Raw genomic sequence first — 24,898 nt, forward strand, 5'->3', positions numbered from 1 at the left:
CAGTTTAACTGCCAAAATACTAAGATGCCGGCCTCCCTACTCACTTGCACACTATTTTGTCAGTTAGACTTTGCAACTGCTGTTCAGGAAATGCTGTTGAAAACAAAGAAAACCCTGAGAATCCCCCATGAAGAAATGGACTGGCCTAAAACCTGTCAGTTCTGTCAGATTTGAACTGCCTACTTTTTTGCTATAGTGGTCTTTTTTAACATTGTTATTCAAATCCTTTGTTGCAATTAAATGGCAGTTTTTCTTCAGCAGTCGGTGGTTAACTAGTGCTTCAAAGCCTCCAGATCAACCATTCCTGCGATCTGACACTTTAGCGGTCAGAGGGCTGATCTATCTCTAGCACAGTGAGACTGGCAGATGTGACTGTAATGATGATATTGTAATTTCACAAGGAAATAGTTTCAAACAATGTGACGTTTTTGTTTCGACAAACTATTTGTTGTTGTGCAAGGCATCATTTACACTAGTTAGGGCCAGAGCCCACTAATGCAGTTGTGTCCGCTTTTCAGTGACACATCAGATGCTGAAAAGTGGACAGAACCGGACGCAACTGCGTTAGTGGGCTCAGGCCCTTAGTGAGTTGACATGCATTAAAATACACGAATCAAAACTAATGGATGGGTTTGTCTGTTGTTGTACATTTCCATGAGTTTTAAGTCCAGATAAGTTGAATGCACTGCACAACAACTGTTGCAGTGTGAATGATAAAATGAGTTTATCGACTTTAAAGTTCCCATGTAAAACGCACACTATGTGCAGTGAGTCAAAACTCACTGCAACTCTGTGTGAATGAGCCCTTATTTGACTATATAGCAGTTACCATGGTGGTATAGAAATTGGCACTCTCGTCTTGCCGCGCTGGGTCACCGGTTTGTATCCCAGCAAGGGCACTATCTGCACAGTTTGTGTTCTCCCTGTGTGTGGGTTTCCTCCTAAATCCCCAAAACATACATAAAAGTAAATTGGCCCTAGACTACAATACATACATTACATGATGCATACATAGACGCGACTATGGTAGGGATTAGATTGTGAGCTCTGAGGGACAGTTAAAGTTGAAAAAAAAATGCTTTGTACAGCGCTGTGAAAGATGTTGGCGCTATATAAATACCGTTACTTTCAGAAAACAGTGCTGTGATTTTGGTTGAGGACATTTAAGTTGTATTAGTCCTAATATGCTGGATTATATGACCGCTCCTGAATATAAGATTCATGGGTTTTAATAAAGTGTTGTTGCAACATATATTTTCCAGCTAACACGCTGGTTCTCTCATCCTGTGTTTGTGACGGGATTACTGGTAAACCCCTCCTCCACATTTACAGGAAGGCTTTGAACTTGGTTGAATCTGGAAGCAGGAACAAGAGTGTTCTTGCTGTGGAGCTCCCAGGAAGACTACAGGCTGCTTGCGTTGTGTGCCGTTCTGCTTTTCTCAATCATACAGCTAGCTGTGCAGTGTCCTGTTATAACCACTTCTCAGCAGCTGACCAAACCTCAGTACAGCAATAAAGTGTGAGAAAGATGGACGATGTACTGAGAACGTCTATTTTTTGTTAGCGCACAATCATAAGGTTTTTGCTTTCACTTGTCGTCTATCATTCTTAAAGAAGATTGTTTCATATAACCGTTTTGGGCTGATCAGCAGTGGTTTCTAATGAGCAGAAATGTATTTGAAGTACAGTTTGACTAAAAGTGCTAGCACATCTGACAAATTCTTACCCCCACCCCCATTTGTGCCTTATTGTAAACAGTTCACTGGTGTCTAGTGGTCGTCCTCCCTCCCCTATACAGTTATCTGGTGTCTATTGGTCCTCCCTCCCATACACAGAACTTTGGTGTCTAGTGGCCCCCACCTTCCCCTGCACAGTTCCCTAGTGTTTAGTGCTTCCTCCCCATCTCCCCCATATGGCTTCCCTGATGTTCTAGGGCTTCACCTCCAATATAGATTCCCTGGTGGTCTAGAGTGGGCCAAACCTAAAGCACAGTTGGGAAACCCATTGAGGGCCAAATTTTAATGGCTCTGAGGGCCAGATTTGGCCCACAGGCCGGAGTATGATATGTATGACCTAGAGGGACATGGGAACCACAAATACAGCTGACCTTGCATGGTACATGTAGTGTCCGACAGCCAACAACATGACTGCACAACCAAGCGATTGCACCACTTGTATTTTCCATGCACAAACTAACTGAACGACCAACTCCTTTACATACAGCGCACGCAAGCGGAACATTGACTGCAGGATATGGCTACATTCAAAACAAGTCATTCAAACCTCATGTACACGTGGTCAGCTGCAGGATATCAGCCCAACAGTTGTGTGAGTTGATGTGCCGATTGGATGGGGACCCACCCGTTATGTCGCTCGTCTAGTTGCTTGTCACATGATTTCATGCCCAACTATCATTCAAAAGACCAATTTTGGACGATAAAGTTGGGTGGAAAAGTTGAACTTGTGTACGAGCCTTTACATTAATTTGGATGGAATGGCAGATGCCTTTAAAACAATAGTTTTGTACCGTTTACCAACCCGTCTGAACCAGCCTTAAAAAAATCATACTGTAGCTGTCAAAGATTAAAGCAAACCTGAACTGCAAAATAAGACACATGTCATACTTGCCTCCTGTGTAGTTTACTCCTCAATCTTTTTCTCCTCCCCCTGTACTGTTTGTCCACTGTGATCTCTGTAATTCTCAGTCCGTTTTTTTTAAAATGGGGATGACCTCGTAACAGCTTCTTGCTCAGCACACTGTTAAACTGTAATATTACCCACTTGGGCCATAGGGAAACCTGGACATTAGGTTGCACATCAGTTGTCCTTTCAGTTGCAGCAACTTGTATATTATCTGACAAAATACTGTATGAACTGGAAGGATTCATTTTTAAAAGAAAATGGTGAGCTTCTGACGATCTGTAAGAATTTGCAGGTACATCATGTACATGCAAAAAAAAAAAAAAAAAAAAACCTCTGTCCAGGTTCACTTTAATGTAGGAAAAAAAAACTGTTCTACAGTCTGTTAGTAGCAACAGTAACCAAGTCCATATAGTGAATACTATCTGGGATCTTGGTGTATTCAAAGAATGATTTTATGTACGTTTTTGGTGTGAGTAAGCATTGAAAAAGAATGCGTATACCATCCAATGTTTTGGCTTCAAAGTGTAAAATTCTATAACCTTTTCTGTCTAGACAGCTCACTGGCCATGTGACTCTTGAATTAGGAAGAACCATAAATGTTGGGCTGTTTTCTAGGTAGTAACCCCGACAATATAGTGCAGTAGAAATATTGTGGTAAAAGTTGGGGTGAAAAATGTTAGTCATGAGGCTGGTTGCAAACGGTTGCAAGAATGGAAATGACCGTTTTATACACCGTGCTATTCCTTAGTGGATCTTGCTAAAGGTGACCAAACATGTGAGTGCTGCACGCCTAAGATAAGCTAGACCTGCATTGGACTTCTGTGGGTCACCTGTAGTCGTAAAGTTGTTTGCAAATTTCATCAATTTTTCACACATTTTATTTTGGTTTCATACAGCAGGTGTAGCTCCATATGCACAGTTCAGATTGCCTGACATGTTGTTGTTTTTTTGCGTAGGAATAGGAACACACAATCAGATCTAGAAGACACCATGCCTGGGATGCCAACAAATGACTTGTGACACAAGTGCGTTCCCTCCGTATCCTGAGGAGTCTAATTTGTTGACATCAAGACATTTGAGATATGGTCTTCTGGATCTGATTGTGTACCCATTCATATGCCTCTGAAGAAGCGGCATCTAGCCGCAAAACGTGTCAGGCACTCTGTGAACTCTGCATATGGAGCTATATGTTACCGTCCATGTTATATAAGACCTGAAGAAAGATTTGAAAGATGTGATGTAATCTGTAAACTAAAACAATGTTACGACTGCTCCATTTAAACCCCTATTTGGGAAGTGATTGGTATTGTACAGGAATGAAATTCAAATATTTCCAAGTTCATGCAGGGCTATGTATATTTGTATGCACATTTTTGCAGCTTGAAAATGGACCAATCAAGCCCCACCCAGGTTTAAATTGGTCAAATTTCAAGCTGCATACATTTACATACTAATTTACATAATCCTGCGTGAACTCAGAAATATTTGCATCTCATTGATTATCCCTAGTATTGTACATACTAAGGCAGAAAAGCTTATCATAAAAATTCTTTGAGTTAATGGCTTATATTTTGCTTGTAATGGATGTGTTCCCAGAAAGGTATTCAGAACTGATTTGACCAAAATCTGAGGTTCGGCATAGGCTTAATTTCGCTAATTATTGTGCTTCAAAGACGCCTAAACAAAACCTTTTTTTAGCCATACCTGAGGCTTCTTACAACCTCCATAATATTCATGGCTCTTCAGTTTCATTGGCCTCTCAATCATTCTGCTGTTAGACTGAGGAGCCACAACGATTGATGGACTGTATCAAGCTACAGGTATGGCAAAATCGTGTCTTTTATTTTTTAATTTCCCTTTTTTGTTCAGGTGTCCTTTAACCTTGATAAGCTAAAATGTGTATCCTGTGCTGACTTGTGGTGTCTTGTTTGCAAGGCAACATTCTTGGGAAATGAAAACGAAAGTATTTTAGCAAAGAATTGTGTGACTATTTACAGCAGTCTCTTCCTGTAGCATTGTACTGAAGAGTGAAGAGTTCTTGGAAAGCCTCTTTATATTTCTGAAAGAAATTTTTTTTTTTTTTTTTACAGAAACAGCCTAAGCCAATGTATGTGTAACATAATATCCTAAGCCGGTCTATTGGCAGAAAGCATATAAACTAAAGCTGGCCACTAATGATCCAATCTTACCATTTCTGTGTAATATAAGGTAACTGCCTAAATCAGCCATTCAATATATTTACTCAGTTTACTCTACTACATAGATTTGGTAAAATTGGATGAAAATTATTGTATTAGTGTCCACCTTAACTCCAGGTGTACTCCAGCTTTGGGGGGGGGGGGGGGTCCCTGCTGGTTTGTGTAGCAGATTTTATATTAAAATGAGGCAACTAGTTTGAGAGAAGGGTGCTGTTCTTTGTTTTGGCTTTGTAAAGGCGCGTACACATGCCATACTGCCGGCAACGATGGGTCCGTCCGACCGACCCTCCCGCTGGGCGGACGTTCAGCCGTCAGTAGCACGTGTGTACGCGCTGTCAGCAGACTGAGGCTGTTCCTGAACGGACATTCAGAAACAGTCTTATCAGTCTGTCAACAGCACGTAGGCACGTGCTACTGTCGGCTAAACATCAGCCCAGCGGGAGGGTTGTACGGACCCGTTGTTGCCAGCAGTATGTTTGTACGCACCTTAAGGAGTAGAAAAATTCACATTGCATTAATATTGTGCATGACTGACTTTAATGTCCATTGCATTATTGCCATGAGCAAACGCAACTACGCTACAAATGGACTTTGTGAATCGGTCTGTAGGAACGCTCGAGATCCGTTCTACATGTCTGTTGGTCCGCTTTCCTCCGACTCAAACTATCCAGCAGAGGACCTAGTGTTATCTGATTCTCAGACTAATGTATATGAATAAAGTATTTACAGCTGCTGAGGTCAACGTACAAGTTTAGACCTCGAAAATGTATCTTTGACTCAGCTAAGGCAGCAATGCACTCTAACAGTGTCATGGTTCTGGTCACACTGTATTGCAGTATAGTACAATGCTGTGTATATGTGTGGTGTACTCACTGCAGTGAGAGGTCATTCCCATGTGCTGTGGTTAGTCTTTAATTCTTCTATTTATTGTCATTCTTGCTACTTTAGACCTCCGTGCCACAAGATGACGCAATGGAACCAGTTGCAGCAGCTGGACACTAGATACTTGGAGCAACTGCATCAGCTGTATAGTGACAGCTTCCCTATGGAGCTGCGCCAGTTTCTTGCACCATGGATTGAAAGCCAAGACTGGTGAGTGTGGTAGTTTATGTGAGAAAATACAACCTATGGGGTTGTCTCAGTGAACTCACATATGGAGTATAAAGTTTGATGTTGATGAATAGTGATAGTCATGTCTAGGAGAACTCAAGAGAAGCATGTGATTTGTTTGATCAGCTGATTTGCAAAGCTCTGATTTGCTGCGATCACATCCTGCTTTAGCACATGATCTAGCAAACCAGAGACTTACATTTCAATCATCTTACCAAACTGATCACATGGCTTGTTTTTGTTTTGGCTTTTGTACACCTCAAACATTCCCTTTTAAATAACATGCGTTTGGCAAGTGTATTTGAGGATGGCTTATTGGCTGACAGCTTAATGTACACATGCTAAATTAAAGCAAGCTTGTTAGAATAAAAAATAGAAAAAGTTTGATTCTTACCAAGATAGAGGGAAGCATCAGGATGATCCAGAGTCTTCACCCAACCTCCTTGACCCAAACACTGCTCGCCAGGCCTATTTGTCTTCATGGCTGCAATCCCATCTGTGTACAAACGCAGCTGTACTGCACAGGTCCAAGTTTGGCCGGCATCTGCACAGTAGCACAGATGAAAAATCAGTGCATGTGCGACTGCATGGGCTTTGGATGTGCATTTGCAGTATGTTTGCTTGTACATGGACAGGAGTGCGACAGTGTGCACTTATTCAACAAGCCCTTGTTAAATGTGTTTGGAGATTCATAGGGCTGGATCGCTTGGGTGTAGGAGGATGCCTATGAACTATTTGGAGGCTTCCATCTACTGCGGTAAGTAACTCTTCTTTCTTCTATTTTTTTTTTTACTTCACATACACGTTAAACTTTGTCCAATAGCTGCCGCCTCTGCCAATAACCTAGTGTTTGTAGTGCCCCTGATGCCCCCAAATATATCGGCAACCAGTCAGCCTAGGACATTGTTCTGTTCACTCACCCCGCCCTCTCTGTGACACTCCAGGTTTGCCACTCTTTGGCCAGGGGCAGCAGCCCTGCACTGCTGAGGTGACCAGACTGAATGCTATACAGCATATATATATATTCCTTCTGTGGGACTGCTTTAAAGATTGGGAATCCACAGCATGGTACCACTGCTGCAAGAAAGCTTCCCTAGCGCCAGTAGTGTACTTATTACTTATGGGAAGGTCTTGTTTCAGTCTGATGAATACAATGTTGGCAGCTAGTCATGGAAAAACGGTTCTGCTTTTGGCCAGTATGAAAGATAAACTTTTGTCAATGTTTTTGTACAACAAATAACTGCGTGTTTCTCTGCAGGGGATTTGCTGCCAGCAAAGAGTCGCACGCAACTCTGGTGTTCCACAATCTTCTGGGCGAGATAGACCAGCAGTACAGCCGGTTCCTCCAGGAATCCAATGTCCTTTACCAGCACAACCTCAGGCGGATAAAACAGTTCCTGCAGGTAATAACTGCAAATATGTCTTCCTGCCAGCTATATGTAGTTACCTTGGCACACAAGTCCTTTTTTCGTGCATCAGCAATTTGCACAACGTCACCCTGCATTAAGGACAAAGGACAGCTGCTGCCAAACGCTGCATTCTTTAACTGCATCAAATACAGTTGGAAAAGTTTCTTCTCAGGAGCATTTCAGATACCTCACAACTGCAGTTTAAGGGTCCTTTAATAATGGTGCACTGCGGCAGCATTGATTCAGAACAATTGCACCATGCCTCACCGCTTATATCCCATCAGGGTATGATGTGCGCATAAAAACAATGCTAGCTGGAGTGTGGTGTCTCCAAAGAAGTCACAATTTTTTTTTAATTTGTTTTTTTTTTTTTTTTTTTTTTACCCCTTACAATTAGTAATTCTGGGAAATATTAGATGAGCAAAAAAAAGTTTAAATCTCTAGATGTTCCTTAAAGGACAACTGAGATGACGTGACATAGTGCCAAGCACACAGATAACTAGGCTGTGTTCCTTTTTTTTTTTTTTTCTCTCTGCCTGAAAGAGTTAAACATCAGGTATGCAAGTGAGTGTTGCTGTCCGTGTCGGACAGACTATAGCATAACCCTCACTGATCAGTAATTGCAGCCATAACATACTTTCCTGTCAGTAAATTGCTTCCTGGAGCAGGAAAGGGATAAAAAAAAAGGGTCAATAATTCATGATTTCTGCTCTAGCATACTTCAATTCAGGTGTCATTGAGCAGAGACAATGAAACCGTAGAACTTAACTTGATTTTAAATATAAAATAAAATTTGGGGGGTATCTAAGTTCTTTTTAGTAGGATAGATGCAATTTATTTTTCTCATTAGTTTATTTTCACCTCAGATATTCTGTAACCACTTCACTCCACAGGCTTTTAGGCTATCTTATTACCCTAATTTTCACCATTTTAGCGCTCCTTTCATTCATTTGGCAATAACTTTCACACTGCTTATCACACCTAAATGATCTATATCTTGTTTTTTGCCACGAACTAGGGTTTTTGTGGGTAATATTTTGTTTTCAGTTGGTAGTTATTTTCTAATCATTTTACAGGAAAAACTAGGTGAATAATGCATTATTTTAAAACCACTTTCTCAATAGTTGTAAAACAATGCAACTGTAGATATAACCCACACATTTTATTTGCCCATTTCTCCTGGCTCTCACAACATTTAAATGACATCCCTAGTACAGTGTATGGTGACAATATATTACTTGGAAATAAAGGGGTTTTGTTTTCTCACTGTACCCTATAAAGTACAAGCCTTCATATAATCATATTGTAAATGGTTTAGATTTAACGTAATTTTATTTTTTATTTTTTTTACCACTAAATGTTCTCACACACTTTATCCTTTGTGTTAAGAAAGAGTTCAAATCAAAGCAAACAAAGTGTTTGTGTATTCATTTGAATGAACGACCATTAGCTTCTGGCTGAAGCCATGATCATTCATTCACAGGCCATTCACAGTTGAGTAAGTCTTGGCAGGTGCTTGTGGTGAGCGATGTGAGTGACACATTAACCACTTAACGACCGCCTAACGCCCATAGGCGTCGGCGGGTCGTTAGTGGTATAGCATGGAAACGGCCTTTCCATGCTAGTTCACGGAGACTGTCTCCGTGAACAGTGTGCGAGCCGCCGATCGCGGCTCGCACGCATAATGTAAACATGCGGGGAAGTTTACATCACACGGCGCTGCTGCGCAGCAGCGCCGTGACGTAGCTCGGCGATCCCCGGCCTCTTGATTGGCCGGGGATCGCCGGCATCTGATAGGCAGAAGCCTATCCTATCAGGATATCCGTCCTGCGCCGCTCACAGGGTAAGGGAGAGGGAGGGAAAGCCGGGGAGGCGGAAAGCGCTGCGGAGGGGGGCTTTGAAGAGCCCCCCCCCCCGGAAAGTGCGGGTAGCCGGCGGCGATCAGACCCCCCCCCCCCCCAGCAGGACATCCCCCTAGTGGGGAAAAAAGGGGGGGGAAGTCTGATCGCCCTGGCTATTTCCTGATCGGTGCTGCGGGCTGGAGAGTCCACGCAGCACCGATCAGAAGAAAATCCCGTGGTCCTTAAGTGGTTAATATGTCCCGTTCACAGCTAAGATGGGACTTGTTAGTCCATATTGCATCAAGTGGTTAAAAAAAAAAAAGTATCTACCTGTTAGAGGCGCTTACTGCAAGGGACATTTATAAAGCAACATCATTTATCAGTGCTACATTCTGCCATTAATTCACAGATAAACTGAACTTAGAGATACAGAGGCTGCCCTCATCATTTTCATTTTTACCAGAGGCAGTAGTCTGGCTGTGGAATGGTCTTCTCTCTTCAGTAGTTTGTAAATCAGACTCCATAAGCCTGTGCATCTCCATGACACCCAGACTCGGATTTGTTTGAGGCTGGAGAAGGAAGATGACTGAACAAATCTGACTTGGGTTAGACGATACGCTCTGTACTTCCAGATATGGTATCCATACAGTTGCTCCTGTGGATAGGTATTTCCACAAATATACATATAGGGCTGTAGGTAATGGGATGTGGATGGACTGTAGGTAATGGGATGTGGATTTCATGTTCATTAGGTGAACATGAAAACATTGAACATATATTTGCATTCAGTTTTTTAAAGTCCCAGGAAATATTAAGTGGTTTTCTTTTTTGTCAATTTTTCACTACAGAGCAGGTATCTGGAAAAACCAATGGAGATTGCGCGTATAGTAGCCCGATGCCTCTGGGAAGAAGGTCGGCTCCTTCAGACTGCAGCTGCGGCCGCACAGGTAGGTAAATGTTATGGTTGGGACAATAAATAAGCAATTACAGGTACAATAAAGTTCATCTTCAGTACTTTCTCAGAGCTCAAAGACATACACCCCTGGTTGACAACTGCTGTGGTGTCAAAGGGCCATATTTGGTCTGTGTACCCATCCACACATGCATCCATTCTACGCACATAAAGTTAGACAGACCTCAGCCCACCATATAAAACCCACAACCAGATCTGCAGAGTCAGATGCTAGGCCACAGTCAGATTACGCACATGAAACACAATACTGTACACTGATGTATAAACCTCTCTCCTCCGTTGGAAATTTAGAGAATAATTAATTGACTTATGTATTTGCATTTACACATAATTGCACAGTTACGTAAATCTTTCATAGCCATGTCTGAATATTTTTTGTTTCTCTAATTCAGCAAGGAGGCCCAGCATCCCACCCCACTGCAACTGTGGTGACAGAAAAGCAACAGATGCTAGAGCAACACCTGCAGGATGTGAGGAAGAAAGTCCAGGTACTGATGGGAGGCGCTCTTGCTTTGACTTTGCTCGCTGCTCTTGTTCACTTGTCTAACTTGCACGTTTCTGCTGCTTTCTCAGGACCTGGAGCAGAAGATGAAAGTGGTGGAGAATCTGCAGGATGATTTTGACTTCAACTACAAGACTTTAAAAAGCCAAAGTGGTGAGTTAATTTCTATTCCGTTGCTTTATAGTGTGAGTGTAGTCTCCCTAATTTTTAAAACTGTGTAAATATGTCATTCTGCTCACCTGAAATGAGTTCAAGATCACTTATAAAAAGCACCATATACTGTAGATACATTGGTTAGCTCTTGGCCAAGCAGTTGTTCTGTTCTTTGGAGAGAGGACTGGACAGGGTTGTTGTTTAGTATTTATATTGCACTGACATTTTCCGCAGCGCTGTACAGAGTATATTGTCCCTTAACTGTTCCTTAGAAGAGCTCACAATATAATCCCCACTGTAGTCATAGGTCTGTATATCGTAGTCTGAGGCCAATTTTTATTTATAGTAGTCTAGGGCCAAATTAGCCAGTTAACTTGTATGTATATTTTGGGATGCGGGAGGAAACGTGCGCAGACACTGGGAGAACACACAAACGCTGTGCAGATAGTCCCCTGGCTGGGATTTGAACAGGGGACCCAGCGTTGCAATGCAAGAGTGCTAACCACTAGGCTGCTCAACTGAAATAAGTTTTGGAGATCACCCTGTTGCAGTTACCTCAAAGGACGTTCCTGCAGGAACAAGAGCCAAAAGAACATGGCATCCTGCTAAATTAAATCGATCCTGCTGAATTAGTAGAGCGCTAGGGATGACTCAAGTGTTGCCAGACCTTTTCACATTAAAATTTACATTTTCGCCTGATTTGATATTTCAAGATTTATTTATTTTTTTTATTGAAAATCCCTTTCTTGACAATGTTTTCTCTCCTGTCCATTGACTTTAGTACACCTGGAGAAAATGTTTTCTCTTTCCCATAAAGGTCAATGCATTTGGTGAAAATGTGTTTTCTCAATGACCAGAGACACTTGCGTTTTAAAATCATGGCAAAACAAAAATGACCATGTTTGCTCATCATCAGAAGAGTGGTGAACGTCATGGGAGTCCTAGAAACACTCTGATTTTTCTCAGCTGAGAAAACTGTACATAGCTTTAGTTGCCTATATTTCCCCATATATTAATGTCCTTCGTTACATACAATGTAACTTAGAACCAGTTTCACAGCATTTATTTTGACTTAGGAACCTAGTTGGTGCATACCTTACCTGCAGTAATATGACCCTTTATTTACTGATTTGGCATGTAGTTCTAGTTTTTTGTAGATGGCTGTATGTAAACTCTAGATACCCTTTTCCTCAGCTGTGACCTGGCCTCATATAACTTCCTTACTTATTTTTTTAACGCAAGTTTTTATTGAATTTTAATACAGTACACACTAAACACCTATTCAGTTAAAAAACCCAGTCCACCACCCCTTCCAAATACTTTACCCTCCTCCCTTACCACCCTTACCTTCATGGTCCGTCTCCCCAGTGGTACAGGTCATTACAACGATCAATAGAAATGCCTCAGTCTACTTCTTGATCCTTATGATACCCATGGTATCCAAATCCAAGTGGCCAATAGTGTTGAAGGTATGTTGACCAATACATAGGCAGGGCAACATTTGTTGTTATAACCCAATCCCCCACTGCTGGGAACGTGTGGCTGAATCCACTGAAGTACATATTTTTTTTCTCGCATAAAAGCAAAGCATATCCCAGAGGAGCACAGCCCGTCTAGAAGTTATCGTATCGCCTGTGATCCCTGACAGGTGCATTTTTAGGGTCTAGGGTAGTCTTAACCTTTTCACCCTGGAGGAACCCTTCAAATTTTTGGATCTCGGGGTGCCTGAAAAATTCCATGTTCCTTCTCTATTACAGTAACCTCTGGTAATGTTTCTCATCATTTCCAAAGTTATATTGTGCCCCTATAATAGGGCTCTTTATTATACTGCTTCACTATAATACTGTTTTTACTGCCCTCATTATACTGATCACCATTTTAGCCCTTCTTTCTACAGAGTATCCAAGGAAGTACTTTTTCACACCGCCAGTCTCACCGGAAATGCCAGGAAACCCCTGCAATGTCCTCTAAGAACCCTGGGGTTCCAGGCAACCCTGGTAGAGAAAACCTGGTCTAGGTTAATGGGTCACTCAAACTTTCTGGAGGATATTTGATCCCAGCATCTTTGGATGTGAGGAGAGTGTTGAAGTGTCCACACACACGATACAATAACCAATCCGATTTTACAGCTGTTTGATATGATTGGATTTCCTGAAACTTTTTTTTTTTTTTTTTTTTTTTTTGGAGCAAGAAATCCGATCAGATTTTTTTTTTTTTTTTTTTTATTCAGTCGATTGGGAGTGGTGGATTTTTTTTTTATCAGTTTTTATGAAAATTGAATGGCGTGTTTGGTAGATTTTCAATTTATTAATATAAAAGCAATTTTCTGTTTTCAATTATTTTTTTCATAATTGGGGGGAAAATAGAACGTGTTTGTGTTACATTGGTCAGGTTTTTTTTAAATGTTACAATTGGTCAGAAAAATGGATTTCAATTCTTGAATTGGAAATATATTTAAAAAAAAAGATGGTATGGTGTGTGTGGTCACTTTTTACTCATTACATTATTCAATGTATGATCATTTCAGAGCTTGTAAATCAATGTTGGGATATGGAGATGCCATAGTAATCAGATATGTGTATAGGCATTGGACGAGCAAATGAAACCAGCCCTAATGAATGTTGTTGTGTTCCTCATGCATTGCAGATCTCTCAGACCTGAATGGTAACAACCAGGCCGTGACTCGGCAGAAAATGCAGCAGCTGGAACAGATGTTGACTGCTCTGGACCAGCTGAGAAGAGTAAGGATTTATTATTGTATTATGTTAGACAGCAATAGCCATGTTATGTTTTTTTATAATCACAAGAAAAATTGCCTGTTGTAGGCAAAAATCTTCACTTGCTCTAACCATTTCTTGAATTTTTGGAAATAATCGGTCCTTATTTCCTAAGATCAGAAAACATTGGAGGACTTGAGTTATCCAGAAAACCTTCAGGGCCAGTTACCACGCCTGTTTCTGATTTGGCCACAGCTACCGTTCTGTGGGTAATAGGATAACAGAGGCGCCAATAGGATAAAAAACACTAAAAGAACTTAAAAACCCATCTTGGTAATAGAGGAGGCAGTGGTGGACTCACCCCCTCCAAGCAGAACACACGACTGTGGATTTTCAGTCAAAACAATTTTATTGGATACTCCAAATAAAGTGCAACGCGTTTCACGGGATACAAACCCGCTTCGTCAGGCAATAACAGATAGGAGTAAACAGCATCTGCCAGTATCATCAACACTGAGCGCCTCTGTGACAGAGGCGCTCAGTGTTGATGATACTGGCAGATGCTGTTTACTCCTATCTGTTATTGCCTGATGAAGTGGGTTTGTATCCCGTGAAACGCGTTGCACTTTATTTGGAGTATCCAATAAAATTGTTTTGACTGAAAATCCACAGTCGTGTGTTCTGCTTGGAGGGGGTGAGTCCACAACTGCCTCCTCTATTACCAAGATGGGTTTTTAAGTTCTTTTAGTGTTTTTTTTATCCTATTGGCGCCTCTGTTATCCTATTATCTACATCAAGTCCACCCTTGGTGGAGGGTTGTACCCTTCCTTCAACTGCAGAGAGCGACTTTTTAATCCTGAGTGGGGTCAGGACAATCTCCCCACCTGCTTTGACAGTGGTTGCCTACTTGGTAACCCTGGTTTGTGAGTATTAAATTAATATTATTACTCTATCAATTATACCTTACCAGTACATACTACACTATATTGGGCTCTTGGTGTTCTCTCTTTTTCTCATCCTTTGCAACCGTTCTGTGGGGTTGGAGTTGGATTTGGTGATTCCATAAACTGAGGAGTCGGGATGATTTTTGTACCAACTCCACGGCCTTGATCCCGTGCCATGCAATGCTGTATGGAATCAGCTCCAGAAATCAGAAATCTGCACAGCAGTGCAATGTTGACAGCAAGCCCATATTGGACAAGGCACAGAACATTTATTGCACGTTTCTCCTGGCGAACTCAAAGCGCATGAGCTGCAGCCACTAGGACGCGCTCTATAGGCAGTAGCCGTGTTATGGAGTCTTGTCCAAGATCTCCTGCTGAATAGGTGCTGGCTTGCTGAACAGCAAGAGCTGAGACTATTGCACTATCCAGCCAAGAGGGCCATTAAAGAAATAATGTTACGCCAGTTGAATCCTGGCACCCCTAGGCAGCGTTTCCCCCGCCCCTCGTATATTGAGCACTAGTGGAAATAGGCCCTGAATCAGATTTTTTTAAATTGTCTGCTATTGGGTGACACATTTGCTACACTTACCCGTGTCATTAGATAAGGACTGCTGAAATGAAAGTCATGCCTTTACCCATACCACGGGTTGGTCTTGGTTTATTACTGCAAGTTGTCACTGCAAGTGACTGATTGCATGTGACTGCTATTTTATCAGTGTTTTAGTACTTCCAACTATGATCTGATATGACCCAGATAAGAATTAAAACTTGTGCCACAATTACAAACAAAACAAAACTGGTCTGCTTCCTTCATCACACGGATTCTCTTGTTATCTACCCCTGGTAAATCTGAGCTGCTGTGACTTGTTTTTGATCCTGTATTTTTAGAAAACAAGGTTTACCATGTCAAGTTGCATATAATAAAACTTGAGGCAATGTATTCTTGAGAAGTTTAGTCATGTGGAAAAGATCTTTGGTGAATGAGTTAGCAGGGTTGCTCTGAGCCATCATCTATGGTGGCACCCGTAAAGCCAAGTACGCCTTTCATCCAGAAAGGTTGTCCTGGAGAGGGCAGGGGGTCCATGCATTACCTCTAGTAGACTATCTAAAAAAAATCACTGATATCCTACTACTGATTTACCATAGTAAAATACTGGTAATCTTTGCAGATAATTTTTTTTTTTTTTTTTTTTATGTTTACTATGATCTAACCTTACCCTACTCTCACGTTAACCCTCCCTTTACTTATGCTTAACCCTTCCCCTCTCGATGCCTAGCCCTAATTAAGGCCTTGTTCACATCATTAGCGCAGATGGCTGTGCGATTGGAACGCAACGCGTCCGATCGCACGCCATCTGCGCTCCTATGCGCTGCGCTGCAGATCCCATTCATTACAATGAATGGGATCTGCGCTGCGATTCCCAAAAAATGCGTGCAGCACGCGATAGCGCAATCGCGCTGCCACGCAGCGCATATGATGGGAACGGTAGAAGGGCTGTCTATGCCCTTCTACCGTTCTTGCGTGTCGCACACTATACGCGCTGCCAAAATGCGCACGGCAGCGCGTATAGTCTGAACGAGGCCTAGGGAACCAGAGACGAGGGAAAGCTTAAAAAAGCAGCATTGCTTGCTTTCATCTGGAAAGGCTCAGGCCCACGTGTCTCCCGCGAGACTCTATATAGAATGCGCTCGGATGGTGGCTTGGGAGTACCCAACTTATTAGTCTATTACAAGTCAGCCCAAATCGCACAATTAACCCTGTGGCACGAAGAAAAACATATTCCAATATGGTGTGAAATAGAAAGCTCCCTATCTGCACCTACAGCAATCAACAATTTGCTCTGGCTCACACCCGCTCAATACAAAACCATCAAGAACCCAATAATTATGCACTCTTTACGCGTTTAGAGTCAGGCTAAGACTAGAGACAGATTTATCTCATCGCTCCTACCATTGCTATCTTTCTTAGGCCACCCAAGCTTCCTCCCAGGATTGCACAGTCCATCCACTTTTAAATGGTGGCGGCTAAAAGGGCTAACAACAATCTATAGCTTAGTTACCACTGTATCCCTCAAGACACTCTCCTCTCTCAAAGAACATAAGCAACTGCCAGATACAAAACTTTCGCTTCCTCCAAATTTCCCATTTTATAAATAAGCACATTAAATCTAGCAAATCGCTTCTTAACAGAACATGGTTTGAACATGTATGCGCTGCCAATCCGGGCTCCCCAGGCCTTATCTCACAACTGTATAAAAACGCTATATCACCTTATAATTTGCCTAAGCCTCAATATATCTTGAGATGGGAAAAAGATCTTAACAATACTTTCGATATAGAAGACCTTCGGCAGGTGTGGAGAGTCACTCCTAGTCTTTCTATAAGCTCCTCCCTAGTGGAGACCCAATATAAAGTACTTTTACGCTGGTATATGACCCCTGAACGTCTCGAGAAATTTTGCCCAACTAACAAAGGGTTATGCTTCAGAGGATGCGGTCAGCGGGGCACCTTTACACACGTGTGGTGGTCTTGCCCGAGAGTACGCAGGCTCTGGGTCAGAGTTTACCAAGTAATTTACACCTCCATCCGAGCGCAGGTTCCGAAGCTACCAGAGGTAGCCCTCCTAGGTATTAGGCCTCCTGATCTCACAAAATCCCAACATAAACTGCTAATGCATATTTGCCTCGCCGCAAAAAGAGTGATAGCGGGCTCCTGGAGGACTCCCTCACTTCTCTTTAGCTCATTTAAAACTAAGCTTAGTCATGCACTCTGTTTCGAGAAGATGAAAGCTATTCTTGATGACTCGCTCCGGCAATTTGAAAAGGTATGGAGGCCATACTTTACCCATTATTCACATTGGCTCCCAGCCTCCCTCACTAATGTTTGACTCTCGCTCCTACATGGCAGGGAGAGGTCGGGTGGGGTGGTGACAGAGCGGCGAACGGTTTACCCTTCCCTAATCTTCTTCTTTCCACTTCCCCTCTCTTACTTTCATCTCTCTATAAATTGCTCTGTCCCATTTACCCAGCAGTTCTTGTAGCCCTGTAGCTAGGAGACCAATAGAGTCTGGGACTATCTCCCTTTAGTCTGAGCCACTAACCTAAACAATTCCCAGGCTGATTACCAAAAATAGGGTACCTTTAGTCGAGTGCTTCCAGACCACCAAGACTGATTGGCGGCCACTGTCATATTGTTGGATGTCTAGCTATTTGTCGACTTTCTTGAGGTGTTGGTGATTGATGCCTTGTGCCACCGACACCTACGTTAATCTTATGACAAAGATCTGCGGTTGCAGAATTGGATGTACCTTATGTTGTGCACATTTCAATGCAGATGTATATTTCATATATGTTTATATGGATCTGTTCACTTTTATATTGAAAACAATCAAAAAATTTTGTGGAAAAAAAAAAAAAAAAAATGGACAAAGATGTTATACATACCTTTTGGCTTCCTCCAGCTCCATAAGCCTGGATCACTCCCACGCCGCTGTCCTCTGCTGCCTCTATCCCCGGTACTGGGTCCTGTCACTTCCGCCGGACGCGACCAGTCTTCCGCATGCACAGGGGCTCCCTCCGGCTCTGTACGCATGCGCAGTATGGAGGGAGCGGACTGCGCTTGCGTCGACTGGCCGAAATGACGGGACCCGGTACCGGCGGACAGAGGCAGTGGAGGACGGCGGCGTGGGAGCGATCCAGGCTTATGGAGCTGGAGGAAGCCCCAGGTATGTATAAAACTATTCTTCGTCCCTGGTTCTCTTTAAACCTCACCCTATGATGCTCAACCCTCAACTTGAGGTGCCTAACACCTACCTTCTCTCCACCCCCCCCCCCCCTTGTGGCACCTAAGCCTTTAACACCAACCCCGCCCCCCCGGTTCCTAACACTTAATCCCCTAGCTCTTGCACACCTCCCGCACTTTACCAGCCACTATTTATTGCGGCAATTGGCACTGCATGTAGCCCCAGCTACTGCAATTTTGTTGGGTGCCCAAATTACAGCTCTTTGATGCCACAGGATAGATTACTGATGACATCAGGGGACATATGTGTAGATATAGGTTGTGTGTGTACATGGCTTAAGTTTTCTATTAAAGTCTGCTGCACATCAGCGTGACTAATATGCATATGTTTCGTGTCCCAATTGAATGATTTGGTTGAGTAAAAACTGCAGCAATACAAACTTGTGTAATTCTGACCCCCTGCATCTTGCAGACAATCATTAGTGACCTGGCTGGACTCTTATCTGCCATGGAATATGTCCAGAAGACTTTAACAGATGAGGAACTTGCAGACTGGAAGAGAAGGCAACAGATTGCTTGCATTGGAGGCCCTCCAAACATCTGCCTTGATCGCTTAGAAAACTGGTAAGTGGCCTCACCGTATATGGCTGTCCTGCTGATCCTTTGCCTCCAATACTCAGGTGTTTCTGACATTGTCAGATCTGACAAAATTAACTGCATGCTTGTTTCTGGTGTGATTCAGAAACTACTGATGCTTGAGAGATCAGCCAGGCTGCCAGGTAACTGGTATTGTTTAAAGGGAACTCAAGCTGAGATGGATATGGGGGCTTCCATATTAATCTCCTTTTAAACAATGCAAGTTCCCTGCTTGTCCCTGTGATCCTGTCTCTTTTCACCATAGACCCTGAACAAGCATGCAGCAGATTAAGTGCTCTAACTCGTCTGACCTGATTAGCTGCATGCTTGTTCTAGGGTGGCGACTCGGGCATTGACGCCAAAAGATCAACAGGACTGCCAGGCAACTGGTATTTTTTAAAACGGAATAAATATGGCAGCCTTCATTTCACTCTCACCTCAGGTTCTTAAAAGAAAATACATATGGCAGCCAACATATATCCCTCTTCAGTTGTCCTTTAAGTGACAAGACTTTGTACTCTGTGTAAAAGTGCTGCGGAAGATGTTAACGCTATATACTAAATGATAAAGACCAAAACATTATGCTTTGCTAATTAATGGAAATGTACTGCCTTATGCATTACAGAATGGGAGGCTGAACTAGGGTTATAATGAAATCTCTATTTCTTTGCAAATGTAATTTATAGACTTGCTGTAGTGTTGGCTCTTAGCCATGCATCCAATGCAAGGTATGTGCATTCAGACTCCTTTCCCACTGGTCCTACTAATTAATAGCATAGTTGGATACTTTATTACTTGTCTGTGCCTGGTAACCTCCACGGATGTCCTTCAGCAATAAAATTGCCCTTCTTATTACGTTATTTGCACCTAGTATTGCCTCTTTATTCCAAGTGCAGGACTGATAAGTTTTAGGTTATTAGGTTATCTTGTGGTTTTGGAGTTTGGTAACCTAGAATTGTTAGCGTTATACTGAGTGACATTCGTAGATGTTTCAGAAGAAGCGACTTAGCATTGCAGAGCTGTAAAGCCACGTATACACATGCGACTACGATCGTTCGTAACAAACGACGAACGATCACTTGCATATGGTTGGTGAAACGGTCGTTATAAACGCCAAGAAACCGCAACAAACGATAAGATCGTTCGTTTACCAACGATCAAGGGATATTACGTACAGATAAGGGCGGCAAGTATGCAAATGTATACGATCTTTTTTTTTTTTTACCGGAACGAACGTCACTGAAAATGGCCCCGTAGATTCCATTGTAAACAAAGGATTTTTTAAACACACAGACAAACAACAAGGCCAGGCCATCATGGATGATCTTGATGAGCTGTATGCCAAGGCAGAGCTCATAAAGAGCAACGTGTGGACATCTATGTGCCAATATCAGCTCGAGATTAATGAGATGAAGGGGAGAGTGAAGAAAGTTTTGAACTTGTAAAGGCATTTCTTGGTTTATTTTTATTTCAAAATAAAAAAACCGTTCAACGTTACTTACTGTAGTGTTTCTTGCGTTACTTTATAGTCTTCATATCAATGTAAGCAATGGAACGACATATCCAAGTCTAATACATAATAGCAACATACAAACACCACTGTAATATTCATAATATGTGTCAATCTATTCACATACAAAACCTGTGCTATATAGAGAGAGACACACAGATCCAAATAGCAATAGATACATAATTCTCTCTCTCTCTATATATATATATATATATATATATATATATTCATATATATATATAGAGATATACATACAAATACACACACACACACACACACACACACACACACACACACACACATATATATATATATATATATATATATATATATATATATATATATATATATATATATATATATATATATATATATATATATATATATATATATATATATATATATATATATATATATATATATATGTACATAAACATCTCACACTCACATCTACACACATACGCATACACTACAAATAGACATACCAACATAATAACACATGCTCACAAGCCTATTAGCCTTTATTTCTTTAATAACAATGATGTATATATGTCATTTATATTAAAGAAAGCAAGGACAAAAGGCCTGAGCGCATGTGCCGCAGTTTGGGAACGATCGTTTTCGAACGATATCCATACACACGTACGTTTTGTAAACGACCGTCGCCAGATAACGATCCGTCCAGTTGGTCCTTTCGTTTCAAACGACTACTGTCGTTCGTCGTTGGATTTAATAGTCGTTGGCTCTTTTTTTGTAACGATCGTCGTTCGGAACGGTCGGGGAACGATCGTTTCAAACGACTATAGTCGCATGTGTGTACGAGCCTTCAGTGTTTGCAGAGAATCCAAGCAATCTGACATGTTTTAATTTTAAGTCCGCTCTTTTTACTCTGCTAGAATTAACTTGGAGTGATAAGGCTGAGTTCACACTCAGGCACTTTGTCTGTGATTCACGCTTTGGTGATCAGCAAAGGTGCTGCTGCACAATCCTCTATGGGATTGCTTGCACTGCGATTGTTTGCGATTTCTGATGATCACAAACCTGCTGCATGTAACATTTTCCTGGCGATTTGTGCTGTGATTCTTATTCACTGGAATGAGAATTGCAAAATGTAATTCTCAAAAAAATCGCAGAACACTGCAATGCAAAATGGCAAATGCAGTCGCGTTTTGTGTTGCAGAATGTGAACGGGGCCTTAGGTTTTGGCACGTTAAATGCCTGCAATAAACCATTTACTGGCAGCAATTTATGATCTGCTAGTCTCCACTAGAAACATTAGGGAATCGCTGAATATAGGCTATTTGCTTTTCCTCAGTTCATTGTTTGAACTTATATCATTTCGTATGCAGTAAAGCTTGAAGAATAGCAATTTTAGGTTCTCCTTTCCAGCCTGAGAGTTCGTGGCTCCTCCCACAATTCTGAAGTGTTGCATTATGGGTGTCCGATTTTGCACATGTAGTCACTTTCTATTTTTAAAAGTAAAAATTGTTCTTGTGTAGGTTTTTGTTTTTTTTGGAAGAGGGACTTGTAGATTTCTTAGTCTCCATAAAATCTTAGCTATTGGTTGCTATTACTTAAAGAGACACTGAAACGAAAAAAAAAATGAATTGGTTCTGTACTATGAATAATTACTAGAAGATTAGCAGCAAAGAAAATATTCTCATTTTTATTTTCATTTATATAGGGTTTTTTCTAACATTGCATCATTCTATAATATGTGCAGATTACACAACACTCAGCATTCAAAATGATTCTTTCAGAGCAGTCTGTGAACTAAGCTTAAAGAGGAACTGTAACGACAAAACGTTCCCTGGGGGGTACTCGCCTCGGGTGGGGGAAGCCTCCGGATCCTAATAAGGCTTCCCACGCCGTCCTCCGTCCCTCAGGGGTCTCGCTGCAGCCCTCCGTGCAGTGGTGACGTCAATATTTACCTTCCCGGCTCCTGCGCAGGCGCTCTGACGACTGTCGGCTCCGAAGTAGGCGGAAATACCCGATCGCCGTCGGGTCTGCTCTACTGCGCAGGCGCAAGTTTCCGGCGCCTGCGCAGTAGAGCGGACCCGACGGAGATCGGGTATTTCCGTCTATTTCCGTGCCGAAAGCAGCCACAGCGCCGCCGCTGGAGCCAGCAAAGGTAAATATTGAAGTCAGTCGGGCCTATCGCTGGCTGTTCGAAGGGCTGCACCGAGACCCCCGTGGGACAGAGGACAGCGTGGGAAGCCTCATTAGGATCCGGAGGCTTCCCCCACCCGAGGTGAGTACCCCCCAGGGGAGGTTTTTCATGTTACAGAGTCTCTTTAATGGCATAGAGATAACTGGAGTTTCTTAACTCTTCCTGTACTGGAAACCATTAGACTGATGTATCTGATCTTAATGTGTTATTATTTTAGCTGTACTACACATACAAATCATAATTTTTTTTCGCTTCATTGTCTCTTTAAAGGACTACTGGGGGGGTGGTGGGGGGGGGGGAAGTCGAACTTACCCGGGGCTTCTAATGGTCCCACGCAGACATCCTGTGCCCGTGCAGCCAGTCACCAATGCTCTGATCCCTGCCTCCGGCTCACTGCTGGAGTTTCCGACTTTAAAGTCGGAAAACCACTGCGCAGACCGTACTGGGCCTGGGCAATACACTCCTGATGACGTCAGCGGTAGCGAGGGCACGGCCACACAGGCGCAGTTTTCAGACAGTCGCAAATTCCAGAAGTGAACCGGAGAAGAAGCTTCGGTGAGTGGCTGCGCGGGCACAGGATGTCTGCGTGGGACTATTAGAAGCCCCAGGTAAGTTCAACCCCCTTTAAAGTGCTCATCTTTTTCCTGTATCTAATTCTTATAAATGGTGCATGAAAAAAGTAGTATGAGCTCCCACCATTTATAGTGTGGACTAATGACTAGCAGTGAACAGGCGCTTCTAGCCAGGCTGAATTGGCAAATTTTATAGCAAAAGTGCTTTACATATAACCATGAGTTATGTTTATGATCCTTTCTCTTTCTCACTCCAGGATAACCTCTCTGGCTGAATCCCAGCTGCAGACCCGACAACAGATCAAGAAGCTAGAAGAACTTCAGCAAAAAGTCTCCTACAAAGGGGACCCCATTGTTCAGCACCGGCCCATGCTGGAGGAGAGGATTGTTGAGCTGTTCCGGAATCTAATGAAGAGGTATGTGATGTTGACTCTGGAATGGCACTGGGGTGCAGTAAACTGCTTTTCAGATATGTTGCACATTCCAGAAGTGGTTGAAAGGAGGTCTGTTAGCAGTCATTGCAGCACTGGACACTAAAATGCTTCCCCATCTCCATAGTAAAAGTTTCCATTTATTCTATAGCATTCTACAATCTTTATTAAATGAAAACATATTGTATAAAAAGGTTGCAAAAGAGCTCCTTGTCTGCTCCCTGGCCCCTGCTCCACCAGCAGTAAAGCAGAGATCAAGGGAAGACCATATTTAACCTTTTTCAAATATGATGATAAAATAATTACTCCTAGGATTATTGCAGGTTTATTTTTTTTAATTTTTTTGCCTGGCTGTCCAGCTTTGACTCTTAAAGAGAAACTTTACCAAAAAATAGTAGTGGTAAAAAAAAAATAAATCAAATTGCAAAGTGATAAGTTAAAGGGCTTCTCAAATTCCCCGGAGGGGATCAGGAGGATGTCACAGGCACAGTAGGAGTCCAAGGGGCTGGAAGAAGCCCCAGGTAAGTTAAAATCTCAATTATTTGCAACCACTGTGTGCATGTTGGATTCATATGGCTCTGTAAAAGTAATGGACCCTATAGGAAGGAACACTTGCACGCCAGTGGATCTGCATGTGTTTGGCTTTTAGAGACATGAATGTACGAGTTACATTATCGGTGGTTTTGCATCATTGGGAGATCATTCTTGCTCACATTAAGTCACATGTTTGTAGTTCAAGAATTGAAGTATAAATGATACGTTGTATTACTTGTTTATCAATGTAAAGCAAAACAGAGGTTTGTGTTATTAGAACAGAAGGTATTTGCGATTATTCAGGTTGGAGTGAGCATATGTCTCCCACAATGAATCACTGAATATGCAAATCCTCTTTGTGGTCTCTGATGGCTAAGCACACCTCCAGAACCGCTGTAAAGCAATGTGTCAGCTTGTTAATATTACAGGGACAACAAAGAGATGATTTGCATATTCAGCCGTGATGTATTGTGGGAGACTTCATATGCTCACTCCAACCTGAATAATCGCAAATACCTTCTGTTTTAAGAAGGCAAACATTTGTTTTACGTTGCATTATTTAGTAAGAGGGATTTTTAATTCCTTTCAGCCCCTTACACACTTCTAGGAGTTCTATTCACCATGAGCAAGCTGGGCAATCTGTAACTCTGAATGTAAAGCAGTCCACAGCTGCTGTTACTACTGGACAGCAGATGCCTTAGAGCTGCACTGATTTACTAGTGGTGAGGGTGATTTATGGGTCTATAAAATCCTCTTTTCTCTCACTGTCCTTCCTCTGTCCTTGTCTCTGGTTTCAGCATTTCTCCAGTGCACT

At 42.2% G+C, this 24,898-nt stretch overlaps 1 protein-coding gene across 2 annotated transcripts in view; it reads left to right on the forward strand.

Moving 5' to 3' along the window:
• STAT3 (signal transducer and activator of transcription 3) overlaps positions 1 to 24,898 on the forward strand; it is a 129,713-nt gene that overhangs the window by 61,166 nt on the left and 43,649 nt on the right. For both annotated transcript variants that reach the window (XM_068263198.1, XM_068263199.1), the window contains 8 exons: positions 5,790 to 5,933; positions 7,210 to 7,354; positions 10,050 to 10,148; positions 10,567 to 10,662; positions 10,748 to 10,829; positions 13,476 to 13,570; positions 18,704 to 18,855; positions 23,377 to 23,535. In XM_068263198.1, coding sequence (XP_068119299.1) covers positions 5,806 to 5,933; positions 7,210 to 7,354; positions 10,050 to 10,148; positions 10,567 to 10,662; positions 10,748 to 10,829; positions 13,476 to 13,570; positions 18,704 to 18,855; positions 23,377 to 23,535 — 956 coding nt within the window. In that variant the 5' untranslated portion in view covers positions 5,790 to 5,805. The remainder of the gene's footprint in view (positions 1 to 5,789; positions 5,934 to 7,209; positions 7,355 to 10,049; positions 10,149 to 10,566; positions 10,663 to 10,747; positions 10,830 to 13,475; positions 13,571 to 18,703; positions 18,856 to 23,376; positions 23,536 to 24,898) is intronic.

The sequence above is a fragment of the Hyperolius riggenbachi genome, chromosome 12, assembly GCF_040937935.1.
Source record: "Hyperolius riggenbachi isolate aHypRig1 chromosome 12, aHypRig1.pri, whole genome shotgun sequence".
NCBI classification, from domain to species: domain Eukaryota; kingdom Metazoa; phylum Chordata; class Amphibia; order Anura; family Hyperoliidae; genus Hyperolius; species Hyperolius riggenbachi.